Source organism: Cyprinodon tularosa, unplaced genomic scaffold (assembly GCF_016077235.1).
Source record: "Cyprinodon tularosa strain WSP-4 unplaced genomic scaffold, ASM1607723v1 ctg478, whole genome shotgun sequence".
Lineage (NCBI taxonomy): Eukaryota > Metazoa > Chordata > Actinopteri > Cyprinodontiformes > Cyprinodontidae > Cyprinodon > Cyprinodon tularosa.
In genome coordinates, this window is record NW_024039205.1 from 326,248 (window position 1) to 340,743 (window position 14,496).

The following is a 14,496-nucleotide window of genomic DNA, read 5'->3' on the forward strand; positions in this document are numbered from 1 at the left end:
TGAAGAGCAAAACCTTTATTGCTGAGCAGCATTTAATTCAAAACACAGCATTAAGCCCAAACTAACTGTAGGCTACAGGTGATAGCAACAGTCTGTGCAACAGCAAAGTTGCAGCTTTCACATTTTTTTATCAGTACACAGAGAAATAAGGACACAGAGTAAAAAAATCAAAACAAAAACATACACGTGTAAAGGTTTATAAGATAAACACATAGAAACATGTTGCCTAGAAGACACAGCTGAGGGCAATGTTCCAGTTTATCCAATACATGCAAATCTTTCTTTACAGAAATACAATATAGTAAATAGATTATATAGTGAGATTATCTCATACAAACCGCAAGTATTTTTTTTTTACTTACAAACACCTCCCTTATGAGGGTTAATTGTGCATATTAATGTAAAAATATCAATTTGGTCCAGCGTCAAGACTAAATACAGCCAATAAACACGTTTAAGGACTAAATATCAAGATTTTTAAAAATAAAGGTGCCCCGCTCATACTATTCAACACATACGAGGTAGAACAGGATTACGAATTAAACTCATTTCTCTTCTTTTTGGCTAAAACAACAAACCAACAAAAAATTCTGTAGACAATAGGGATACAAAGAAATCCTTTTAAAATTAAATTATCCCAGTTCTACATCAATGGCTGAAAACACTGAAAGCTTTCATCAAGTTGTGTTCTACCACGTATGCTTACATTTGATCAGTCTTACACAACATTAGCACTCAGTAAGCACACGAATGTATAGGGCATTACCTGGAATTTGGTTCAGATGGCCACTTCCTGTAAAACCCACCACCCGGCACACAGCCTATGGAAATCTGGTTCAATTAGGAAGAAGGGCTAAAACTGAAGTGATTATACTGAAAAACAGCTCCAGACAATTCGCAAGTATCTCTTAGCCTCGTTTGGCGTTCCTCGCTAAAAAGAGAACCCAACTTCAGACACAAACGACAGAAAAACGGAACCCGGAGCATGAATTAGTGAATATGTTACCATACATTTCTTTGTATATTTACAAGTAGTACATTCACCAATATCTTTAAGTTCAACGTGTAAATTTTTAACGTTGAAACCTTTATAATGAGCTGAAACTGCCTGTATATAAAAGAATGGCAGCTCTCTGATTGGTTCCTTACAGCTGCTTGATTCGCTTATGCATTGGGCCGGCTCTGTACAGACCGGTTGATGTCGCCTGGCAGAGTGGGAGTGGGGGGGCGCATCTGGGCTACATACAGAAGAACCAACAAGAATGAAGTCCTCTGAGCTTCTCCCTCCCTCCCATCAGTGAACCTGGACTTCGTGTGGTAACATCTGGCAGCCGCTGCTGACGTGGGTGAGGACCTTCTGCTTCAGCTGGGCCACCTGCTCTCTCAGCAGGCTCGCGGTCGAAGCCAAGTCGGTGTTCTGGGTCTTCAGCGTCTTCACTTTATCCTCCAGCCTGGAGATCCGCTCCAGTTTGCGCCTCCTACACTTAGAGGCGGCAATCCTGTTTCTCAGCCTCTTCCTCTCGGCTTTGATGCGCTCCTGCGTGTCCATGTCGACCGGAGACAGCGGTGGGCTCTCCCCGAAGCTCTGGACGTCTGGGACCGTTTGAGGCTCCTCCTTCGGCGGCTGAACCCGGGAGAGCTCCGGCTGCAGCGGGGCTGTCCCCAGGTGATGGGAGGGAGGGGGCGGGAACGGTACAGTGTCCGTGGCGTAGTTGACAGTGGTTCCCAGGGGCCCACTGCCGTAGCTGTTAAGGTTAGTGTAGACCGGTAGGTCCGGCTGAACGGTCACCGCCGGGATGTTAGCCCCGAGCTCCAGGCTGCTGTTCGTCTGAGCGGTTCCGTTCAGCTGGTTCTGCTTGTGCAGGTCCTCCAGCGCTTTCACGAAGCCCTCGGCGAACTCCTGCTCGTCAGTCACCGTCTTTGGATAGAGGAACTGGGAGCTGGTTGGTGTGGTGGTGACCAGTCCGTTGGACTGGATGATGAGCCTCTCTAGCTCTGGGGAAGCCAGCTTGAGCAGACCCAAATCCGGGGAGTTGAGGAGGCTCTCGGCGTCGCGGAGATGCGGTTTGAGGTCTGCGTCGTCCACCAGGGTCAGACTGATATCCTTCTTCATCATTATTTCCGAGTGTTCGCCTGTAACCTTAGTCTGTTCCACACTTCTTCAGAGCAGCGTCCTGTCCATAACCTCCCAAAAAATAAGCTGTGGTATTAGATATCTGCGGGCAAATATCTGTCTGATGCCGTCCGATCAATAAACTGAAGCAGAATGTTCGCTTCACGCTCCGCCTCGAGCGTTTTTACACGCTTACGTCCCATTATGTAACGTCACAGCACGCGCATTGGACAGAAATTACGTTTTCCCATAACGTTATTAGTCTAGAGCCAACCACAGCCTGAGCATAAAAAATAGAGGTCTCACTCCGACAATAATTTCAGAATACTCCCCAAATATTCTGTTCTGTGGAACCATTTACCTCTTCAAATTAAATCTGCCGACAGCCTGGATCGTTTTAAATCGCTTCTTAAAACTTATTTTTATTCTTTAGCTTTTAATTGAAGCAGTGTTTCACATTCTGTTTTGTTAATTGGTGTTGTTGTCTTTCCTGTAAAGCACTTTGGTGCAGTGCTATACCTGTAAAGTGCTATATATAAAAAATTGACATTTGACATAGAGAATAACTTTACATTAGAATCACAAGTGTTTTAGTAAAAACTTTCACATACTGAACATTTTGTCTGGTCCAATAGTTATTTCTATAAATCAGTTTCTACTTTTCTTTAGAGGACAATTTTACTATAGTTTAAAATATTATTACTTATTGTCTGGAAACTGAATCAAACAAAGCTTTTCATGTCAAAGGTCCATTAGGGCTGAACGCCAAAAAGGATGAGTGTCAGCACAGCAGCCTAAAACCTGATTTGTTTCAGTGGTTTTGTCGAGAGGAATGGGCCAAAATAAAACCTAAAAGCTTTAAGGTTACAATAAATATTTTAGCCATTTGAAGGCCTACATAAATCTCTATTTTTAAGAGCAAAAGAGAGCTAAAACTGGAAAAATCTGGTCGGATTTAGTATCAAATTGTAGGAAAATTTTGGCTTTTGATTTTCCTGCGTGTATGTAAACTGCATGCCTTGGTCATTTGTAAGCTTATTATCATTCATACTGGTTACCACAAACTTTATATTTTTTTTAATGTCTTACAATTCAAATTTCCTATTCATAGTAAGATTTTTTTTTCATTCTGTTTTAAAAACTCTTTAGAATGACTTTTCTATCACTTTGTTTCTTCCTTGCATAAATAAAGTACCTATCTAATCTAATTTTAGCATTCTGTTCATTTTTTTATCATTTCAGGATGGAATATCTGACAGAATATTTACAAAACTTTTATGTGGGCAGTCAGGGTCACAGTTGGAACAGCATTAGTCTAACTTCTAGTTACTATCTCATTAACATTTTAAAGAGAAATCCTTTTTCTGTTTTAAACCCCTTAAGAAGTCAAAGTCATACACAGATCATATTGCATTCTGAAAAATAACAGAAACTAAAGGCAAGCCTTTTCTATGTACTATTACAGTTCATAAATATTAATGGTTATAACAGCTTTGAAGTATTTATTTGACAAAGTTGTTAACATAGTTTACACTAATGTTTACATACAACATATATATTATTTTGTATTTTACCGTTTTCACAATATCTGCACACAATTCAAACAAAATAGCCTAACTTTACGGTCACTTTATGACATGGGATTTTTTCCAGTTATGCCAAACTATTCATTTATCTTTTTAAATTCATGCTTAAATTGTCTCCTTACTAATGACACTCATTGTAAATAAACTAGCTATATAGGAACTGATGAAAAATAACCCATTACATAGACTACAGGCATGTCTTGAAAACATAAAAATCAGGATGACTCATAACTTTCTGCTTCTGAATGCAGATAGAACAGAAGTTATTATCTTTGGACCTGAGTCTTATAAAAAGATGCCTATTAATCAGTAACTTCTGAGCTGAGAAACTAGTCTGCACCCAGAGTTCTGATGAAAATTAAAAATAGATCAAGTCTCTCCTATCCTAGCTTCTCTTCATTGACTTCCCGTTAAATCTAGAATAGAATTTAAAATCCCCCTTTGCACATATGAAGTGCTAAAAAACAATCTCCATCTTACATCAGACATCAGATTGTTCCTTATGTTCCTAACAGAGCACTTCGCTCTTAATCGGCACGTTGACTTGTGGTCAGAGATGGGAAGTAACGAAGTACAAATACTTCGTTACTGTACTCAAGTAGATTTTTCTGATATTTTTACTTTACTTTACTACTTATTTTTATGGCGACTTTTTACTTCTACTCCTTACATTTTTACACAAATATCTGTACTTTCTACTCCTTACATTTTAAAAAATTGGCTCGTTACTTTAGTTTTGAATCATTTTAATGGAGTTACCGTTATTATTTTTCACGTCATCAATACCAAATTCAATCTAATTGGATGGGAATCTATGTTGCATTTGACGCACCACTACAAGATGAATCGACAGATTCGGCGGTATCCATTTGCGGCAAATCATTGCAGCTTGGTGGCGGTGGCGTTAGCATAGTAGCATGGACGATGAGATGATTGAAAATGAACACAACGGAGATCTAGTCCTATTGGCAGACATCCATTTAAAATGTAGGCAACGGCATGAAAAAAGTGGTTTCTACTTTTACTTTTATATTTTAAGTAAATTTACAAGCCTGTACTTTGTTACTTTTACTTGAGTAAAGAAGTTTAACCAGTACTTCCACTTTCACCAGAGTATTTTTTAACACAAGTATCTGTACTTTTACTCAAGTACGGAAAGTGAGTACTTTTGCCATCTCTGCTTGTGGTTAGTAGCATTTCTAAAAGTATATTTGGAGGCAGATCTTTTAGCCATCAGGCTCTGGTTCCTGTGGAACCAACTACCGGTTTTAGTCCGTAGGCAGACACCTTGTCTATTTTTAAGGCTAGTCCTGTTTCTCTGACTGTGACTAACTGTATTTGCTCTTTTTCAGCCTCTGACATGGGGGTTGGCATGGAGTTGGCTCTACTTCTGTTTGTCTTCTTCTTTCTCCTTGAACCACAGTCGGCCTCGGCAGATGGCCGCTCACACTGAGCCTGGTTCTGCTGGAGGTTTCTCTCTGTTAAAAGGGAGTTTTCCTCTCCACTGTCACTACAAGCAGGCCTGGTGTGAGGGATTGCTGAAGAGTCAATGAGTTGATGCAATCAGCTAGTTTTCCTTTGATAGAAAATTTGAATCAATCTGACTGTATGCTCTTGTTGAATTTTCTCTGTAAAGTGCCTTGAGATAACATGTGTTGTGAACTGGCGCTATATAAATAAACTGAATAGAATTGAAATAAATTAGGATAAAAAATTTTTAAAGTAAGCCGTGCACTAAGCTTGTCCCTAATATTTATATTTCTGTCCTTTACTTTTGGACTATCAGGTTTTTTGTGTGTGTGTTTTCCCAACACAGAAAATATATCAACTGCATAATTTCCAGCTTTTTTTAATTATTACTTTTTATTACTGTAATGTGTAATGTATTTTTACCTTTTATTCTTTGTTAACTTAAGTTATACCGTAATCGAAGTGCGGCACAGAGTGTAGAATGATCTTATGAGGAGTGACGCACATGTCTGTTATAGACAATCTTTTAATAATGTCTCTGTTGCCATGGAAAAGGAAAATAAAGTGAAAACAGTGAGCATGCTCAATGTGGTTTCATGTTACTATGGAAGAAAAAAAAAAGCAACACTTGATTGTTTGACAAATAACACATTAAAAACAATTTGTTGAGCCCAAAAGAAATACATATGAAGTAATTTATTTCAATCCATTCATATATTGCAAAATCACACCACCTGCCATCTTAAGGAACCTCACATAGTTCATTAAAACAAGTTGGCTTAGACAAAATTCTGTATGGAAACCCTGCAGAATGCATTACATCTACAGGCCAATGATGCTAATGCCGAAAAGCTAATTTATAACAGTTTAACTCAAATTCTAAAGTATATTTTTATGAAAAACTTTTAAAATAACTTTGGGAATGAATGTTAGTAATTTCTAGTATTTGCTCTACTTACATCTTAATTAAAACAAATAAAGGAAACACAAATGCTTTCAATGCTTTGACATGTGTGAATGTGACTTATTACACAATAATCTTAAATGTGAACAGCTGCAAACCGTTACATGTCTATGTGGAGAGAGTTTACTTAACAAGAATGCTCATTTCTCTTTTAAAGCTCCAGTTAATCCGTTTTGTTTCTAGACGTCAGCATTCAGGGAAGTTGAACATGAAACTGGTTTGGTTTCAACACTCCGTCTGGTCAGTGCACAACAATATTGTTTTCTCTTTTTTTATATGACGTGGTCTCAGATCCAACAGGTAAAACTGTGTAATGGATTACTATATTTTGTATTTTCCACTCAAGATTTTCCAAGTTTCTGTTTCATAGTTATATAATTTCTAATGCTAGTTTAGAGCAAGAAATGGCATCCTCTTTTAATTTTAGTTTTCATTAACATGGGGAGATCTTAATTTTCATTGGTAAACTTTATTTGGGCACTTCAAACTAAGAGAAGACCTCTGTAAATGCATTGTCTGTGCCATCCAACCCAGATAATCAATATTCATTTGGAAGTATAGAAGGAAGGCTCTTGTTTTCCACCTCTAATTTTCACCCATCAAGCAGATCTGTGCGTCACAGGTAGGCCCCATCCATAGCTGTAAAGCTTTGTGCGGGTGGATCACATGGTACAACCTGTGATGTCATATCTGTGGCGGAAATGGAGGTGGTGTTGTGTGTCTGGGGAAGGGGGGGGGTAACCAACAGGAGAGAGATATTTTTGTCTAAAAGCTGTTTCTCGGAGTAGAGTGGGGGTGCTGAGCCTGCAGGCGGTAGCTGGGAAACCGTGTACTACTATCTCTGTCACACACACACACACACCAAATCTCATTGTTTCCCCTTTTAGATGTACAATAGATGAACATAATACTACATAGATGCACTTAGATATACATAATACATAGATGTACATAATACATAGATGTACATAATACATAGATGTACATAATACATAGATGTGCATAATACAAATAACAGTTTGTATAAAATAGAGAAAAAGACAAATCTTTTAGATTGACAAGCATGAACTTTCTGAATAAATCTTGTGCTAAAATAAATATCTAGTAACACAAACCCCCAAAGGAAAATAAAATATTTTTATCTAAATAATGACTGTTGAAACAGTGAGAGAATAAAGGATGGTTCTGAGATAGGGTGGAAAAAAAAAACTCTCCCTATATATATCTATATATATCTATATATATAGATATAGATATATATAGATATATATAGATATTTAATGGAATTAACTGCTGCCAAAGGTTAAAGAGCCCTTTACTTAATACTTCAGGGTATTTTACTGGGATGTTATGAAGTTGACAAACAAAAACCTTTGTACAAAGGGGTAGCTGAAGAAACATCATGACATATTTTTAGAGGTTGTTAAAAATAACCAAAATATCTACTGAAGTTGGCATATTTGTCCAACTGACTTGGACTTGGATGTATAGTTTGCAGAACCACCTTTTGCTACAACTGCAACTACTGTACAAATATAGCTTTTAGGTCTATGTCATTACCAGCTTTGTACATATATTCAAATGTTTCCCCATTTGTTCTGAGAAAAGGCTCAAGTAGAGTGTTTTTTATTTTTATTTTATTTTTGATTTTTTATTTAAGTCTTGTTGCAAATTCTGAATTTTACTTAGGTCTGGGCCTGCTCTGGCACATTCTAATGCATGAATAGGGTTTAATCTTAACTCTTCCTATTTCAGCTCTTGTGTGCTTTTGGATTTATATAGTTTTGATTTGGTTAATTTATATAGCTCCAATTAACAGGATAAATCATCTCAAGAAACCTTACAGAGATCATTCGATTAGAGTCAGTTTAGTTAAAAATTTACTATCAAAGGAAAACCGGCTGATTGCATTGAGGACTCCCTCCTCTTAAATTAACATATGGCGACAGTAGATATTTGCTAGCATGTGGAATGACTTACATTGACCATGCATACAGCAACAGTGGAGAGGAAAAACTCTCTTTTAGCAGGAAGAAACCTTGAGCAGAAAAGGGCTGGGTATTCAAGGTGACAGAAGCAGAGATACCAAAGAGACATAGAAACAATGATCCATAAAGTGTCCATAAATGTGTTGTTCTGTCTAGGAAAGAAACAGTCAAGCAAACAAGCTTTTGGTCAGTTTTCATGAAAAAAATAATAAAAGGAGCACATACAGTTAGTCACTGTAAAAGCTGGGCTTATAGCCATATCTCAGAGAAACAGGACTAAACACTGAAAAACAGGCCTAACTTTATCATATATTATCCCAGTGGTGGTTGCAGCCAAGCTAATTTGTCCATCAAGGACGATATCGCAGCCAAACAAGAATAGACCAGATGAAGCTACTATGATGAGAAAAATAAGAAAAAACCTAAAGGTTGAACCAAAAATTTTGCAGAATGGGAGAAAAGAGATAGAATGAAGCAGAATGATGAAAAGTGGGCCATACATACTCCAGCCGTCTAAGCCTATAGCAGCATAGTTATAGAGATAGTCCATGATAACCTGAGCCAATTTAACTATAGGCTTTATCAAAACATTTTAAGCTTCAACCTAAAAGTATACAGGGTGTCTGCCTGACAGATTAAAACTAGTAGTTGGTTCCACAGGAAAAGAGCCTGATAACAAAAAGATCCGCCTAAGGATGAACAAGAAGATGAGGAAGGATCAGATCCTTGATATTAGATTGAGCTTGGTTTTTTAGGGCATTATATGTGAGGAGGAGGATTTTAAATTCTGTTCCACATTTAAATGGAAGCCAATAAAAAGAAGCAAGGATAAGAGAGATATGATCTCTCTTTTTAAAATTCTGACAGCAGCATTTTGGATCAGGTAAAGGCTTTTAACTACATTTTGTGAACTTGAAGTAAAAATGCATGCACAAGGCTCAGCATCCTCCCTGGACTAATTTCTAAATTTTTTTTGCAATATTTTAAAAGATGACGGTAGGAAATTAGAGAAAATTGTTGAGCGGAAAATTTTGGGAAAACGGTCCTGATCAAAAATAAGAATTTTTATGTTATTATCTGAGATCAAGTTAATCCCATCCAGATGAAGTGACTGACCTATCAACTTCTGCTTTGTCTATGTAATGGGTTCGTTTCATCAGGACATACAGACAGATATAGCTGAATATCATCAACATAACAGTTGAAATTAATCTCAAACTGTCTGATAACTCTTCCAATTGCTAGCATAAATATAGTAAGAGAATTGGCAGTAGCACTGATCCATGTGGTACACCACAGGTAACCCTGCAGCTTGAGGAAGGTTTATCATCGATATAAACACATCCTAACCCTAAACCAGCCTTGTTCAGTTTCCCTAATTCCTACAAAACAAGTCTTTCTTTTCCACTGAAATCTAACCGGATAAATACAGATACAAGTTTATTATCGACAAAGGTAAGGGAAACAGACCAAGACGTAAACAGGCAGGCTCAGAGATCCAGGAGTCCAAAGTCAGGTCAGGCAAGCAGATCAGAACAGGAACAGGCAGGCTCAGTGGTTGAGATGCAGACCAAGAAATCAGAAATAATCAAATACGCTTAAGCATGTACTACTGGGTTCAGACAGGAACAGGCACGCTCAGTGGTTGAGAGGCAGGATCAGCAAATCAGAAACACAAAGGAACACTAAAACACTCACCACTTGTTAGAGAGAACAGGAATAATCTGTCTAAGATGACTGGATGGAAGCACCTTGAATAGAGTCAGGAGCAGGTGGATCAGATGAGCAGTGATGAGAAACCAGGCAGAGTTAGACAGGTGAATTAAATGAGTAATTAAGCCAGTCATCAGCTTCATGAAGCATGGCACTATTGTCTTTACCTCTTTCAAAACTGAAGAAATTGGCCTTTGTTTCTTGTTTTATTATCAACTTTAAACAAGAAATTACTATTAAAAACCAAATAACTCCTTCTATTCACTACTTCAGAAAAGTAAAGCATGATAAAAATAATTGTTACTTCTAAACTATAGGAATTGTTAGGAGTACTTTCAATTGCTAAGCTAAATTAAATTAGATAATTAAAAGTTAGAATTTAAAAAAGGTGAAGGATGATCTCAGTTCAAGACAGACATTTATTTTAGGCTTTCAACACATTTTTATCAAGGGTGGAGTCACATATGGCAGCTGCTGTATGCAAACAGAATAGACACAAAAAAACAACAAAGCAAAATATTTAGATGTATGGAGTTGAATGGAAGGTGCAGCAGCAACATCCAGCTAACAGTGTTCAGTATGTCATATGACAAAGGAATTCTTTAAATATGAGTCAGCTTTAATTTGTGGAGCACACTAAGATCTCCAGAAGTATTTGTCATCCAGCACTACGAATAAGAGCTGCATGTTCAGACAAATTGTAATGAAGTATAGTCAGGAATGCTTGGCATCTGTTGGAATGAATCAACTTCCACCCTACCCAAAGGAAATGCTTGTTTTGTTTTTTTTATCTGTACTTGATTAAGCAACATGGCACATGGTTTAAAACCCAGTGTGCATCTGTGTGCCTCGCCTAATTTAATTAAAATACATGAGCAGGGTGAATGTGAAATATTCTGGCATGTTATAAAGTACAGGAATCCATCATCTGTTTCTGTAAACTTCTTTAGAAATATTTGGAGGAAAATGAAGCTCACCAAACACCATGCTGTTTTTATTGCTGTGCTGAGACATAGTTTAGTAAATGAGCATGGGTATGATTAGATATCGTAAAACATTAAAAGGCCTTGAAAGCTATTCTCTTAATTACATGTTCAGGCTTGATCTTAAACATAGTTGCAGTACCTGAATAAAAAATAAGTAACTCTAAGGGTACAGAAACAAAACTGAAACCTTTGGTCTTATTTCCTTTGACACGGTCACATTTACACATAAGCTCTGTGGATTCATTGAAATATTTTCCTCTGTTATTTAGTTGGTAAATTGATTAGAGTGGTGCTGCAGCTATTGCAACTTTTTAATTTAGTTTAGAAGGTATGAAAGAAGCTCAACATACATTTGAATGCTAAACTGTATCCCTGATAGTTATTTGACACCCGAGCTTAAACTGCTCTTTTAAAAGCCAATGCTACATTCAAGTTTCCCAAGATGTTGTTTTTTTCTTCCAGACCACCACAGAAGGAATTTCTTCCATAATCTAAACTAATCTTTACATAGATATTAAAACTACTTTTGACTTAAAGAATGCCATTATCAGAACACCTCTGATGTCATCACCCTAATCACAGGCTCCTCTCATGTCTGCGTCCTGAGCCCCCTGCTGTTCACCCTGAAGACACACGACTGCGTTTCCAGGTTTACCACAAATTGCATCGTGAAGTTCACAGACACCAGAGTGGTGGGCCTCATCAGAGAGGACAACGACCAGGACTACAGAGAGGAGGTGGAGCAACTGTTGGAGTGGTGCAAAGACAAAAACCTGATCCTGAATGTGGAGAAAATGAACAGCTCAGCTGTGGAGGTGGTCAGCAGCACCAAATCCCTGGGGGTGCAAATCACAGACAACCTCACCTGGTCTGTAAACACCATTTCACTGGTCAAAGGGTACAGAAGCACTTGTACTTCCTGAGGAGGATGAGGAGAGTCCACCTGCCCACACCCATCCTCTTCACCTTCTACAGAAGCACCATGGAGAGCATTCTGACCAGCTGTCTCACTGTGTGGTGTGGAGGCTGCAGCACTGCAGACTGGAAAAAGGCGAGGAGACTAGTGAGAACTGCAGAGAAGATCATCAGGGCTCCTATTCTCTCCATAAATTTCAATTCATCCCAGCGCTAGGTGTCCCAAGCTTGTAACATTATGAATGACCCCTCACACCCCCACCATGGACTGCTCTCCCTGCTGTCCTCTGGTAAGAGGCTTCGAAGCATCCCCACTGCCATTAGACTGCTGAATGTTGAATAAAATGGAAAAAAAACTGAATGTTGGAAAAACTTTAAATCATATCTCAGTCTTGTTTACATTTGATCACAATGTTTACATTTTATCACTGCAGCACATTAAGAAATGGAAATGTCTGGAGAGCTGAACTGAACCAAATTTTGTTTTGTATACACCCTGTGTGTACAAAATGAAAAATAAAGTTTGTCTAAGTCTAAGTCATTAAATAAGCCCATAAACAGTGGGGGAAGTGAGTATGTAGCAGGCCCGTTTTTTCACTGTAAAAATATTTCTTATCAGGCAAAATACACAAGTTCTGCACCAGAAGCCAGAAATAACTTAAGTGATCCACAAATACACAATATGAATATATATTTGAGTTATTTTAGATAGATGGCATAGGGGAGAAACTTTTAAAATGCAAGATGAAATGTGAACAAATAGGAGAAATATATATAGCAGATGATCTCCAAGAGAGATTCTTATAAGATATTGCACATTGAGAATTAAAGCAAAATACTTTTACTAAAATAATCTTTTCAACTTATTTAGACAAAAGACAGTATTCTTTGTTCATGTCTAATTAATGAATATGTTTGGGGGAAATATCAGGAAATAATTTTTTTTTAAATAGATAGATAAACGCTGAGGTAGAATAACTACGTTTAAAAGAAAATGCCATCTACATGAAGAACAGAGCAGACTATTTTTTTTAGAAGACGAAGGTCTTTCAGTGTTTGCAGCAAGATGCTTCACATCCTCTAGAAGTCTGTCATGGAGCGTGTGATCTCTTCATCCATCATCCTTTTTGGTAAAATCATCAAATCCAATTGCTTAAATGAGCTCAAAAAGAAAAACATCATGAACCAACCTGAGCACACTCTTTTTTAGACATTCATACAAGTGTTTTAGTCAGAGGCTTCTCCAGATTCTCTGTAAATCAGACTCCAACAGGAGATTCATCCTGCCCACAGTGATTAAGACATACATCAAGTTAATTAATACACTACCATATTTCATCAAAGCTGAATTTCCCTTAAATTATCATTTTCTATATTGAAATGAAACAGTTAAGCATATTTCAGCATTTGGTGTTAGCAGTATTCATATACTTAAAAGAGATGAAAAACAAGACTTTTTTGATAATACTCAGACACTGAGCCAGAAAATCTCTCAAATGGCTTTAAAGAAAGTATATTTAGCTATTAGTATGCCTTAATCAATTCACAGCTCTGAAACCGTTTGGGAAGAAATTAAAATAGTTCCTTCAGAAGGTTAAACATTTGGACACAGTTTGTTTTTCTCACCTGAGCAATCACAAATAAAAAAAGGAACAGCAAATGGTATTTTTAATTTTTTTTTAAATCTAGATAAGCACACCCTTTGACACTTTGGAAGCACATCTTTACTTTGATTCAGTGTATTATCAGGATTATCAGAGATTAAAAAAAAAAACTTTCCACATGGAAAAATAAAAATTAGGATACAGAAGCAGTAGAACTTGTGAACTTCCGCAAGGTTCAGGGTTAAAACCTAAGCTATTTATTATTTATGTCAATGGTATGTGAAATAATTGTTTTAAATTGGCCATGTTTATTATGGAAACAGATTAAATTGGTTGAGGGATGGATATAACATAATTTCGGAGAGCAGGAGGACAAGATCCAGATCAGAGATTTTATCTATTTGTATTAAAGCTACATTTAGTAATATTTACAGAGTTTTACTCAAAGAAATGTAATGCATTTCTACATAAATATGTTATATATTATCATCCAAAAACTGTTAGTTTAAATCTTTATGCTTTCATTGCCCTAGAAATTGTTATTTATAATTATATTAGAGTGGTTCTCTCATTTGTGGAAGCAGACAAACTAGAGCTGATAAACTATTGAGTGTAAAGATCACCATTACCCTCGAATGTGACTAAGGCATCAGTAGCTTTACTACATGAATATAATGATAAACTACATATATATAATGATAAACATCATCACTGTTAAACCACAAATGCTACCTGGTCTGCACACTGAGCTGTCAGGGTCTTGGAGGATTAATACATTCAGCCAGAATTCTACGAAGAAGAGCCTATGAAATATGGATAGATGTAATCTATTTGAATCAGACTAGGTTTTGCCTACAGAGTTCAGCAAATATTTACATAGCCTACATTATTTTCAGGACACCACCTAGACAACGGATGATTTAATAACAACATGCGGCTTAGCATGTCATCACAGGTCAGATCAGGAAGAGATATGGAAATAATAAAGCAAGTCTCCTACAGTTAATTTACAGGTCACCTTTAAATGCTCCAGGTCTTTCAAATGTTTAAGAAAATATATATTCCAAAGCATTTTGATTTTTCATGTTGTGAGTAACAAATGTCCTTAGTATATGAAACTTTTTTAAATATAAAATTTTTAAAATGATAATAATTCA

General features: G+C 37.0%; 1 protein-coding gene across 1 annotated transcript; it reads right to left on the minus strand.

Moving 5' to 3' along the window:
• Positions 1–2,301, minus strand: jund (JunD proto-oncogene, AP-1 transcription factor subunit). The gene has a single exon (XM_038301921.1). It carries the CDS (start codon positions 2,114–2,116, stop codon positions 1,295–1,297), a length of 822 nt encoding a protein of 273 aa, XP_038157849.1. The 5' UTR covers positions 2,117–2,301; the 3' UTR covers positions 1–1,294.
• Between the last annotated feature and the right edge of the window lie 12,195 nt (positions 2,302–14,496).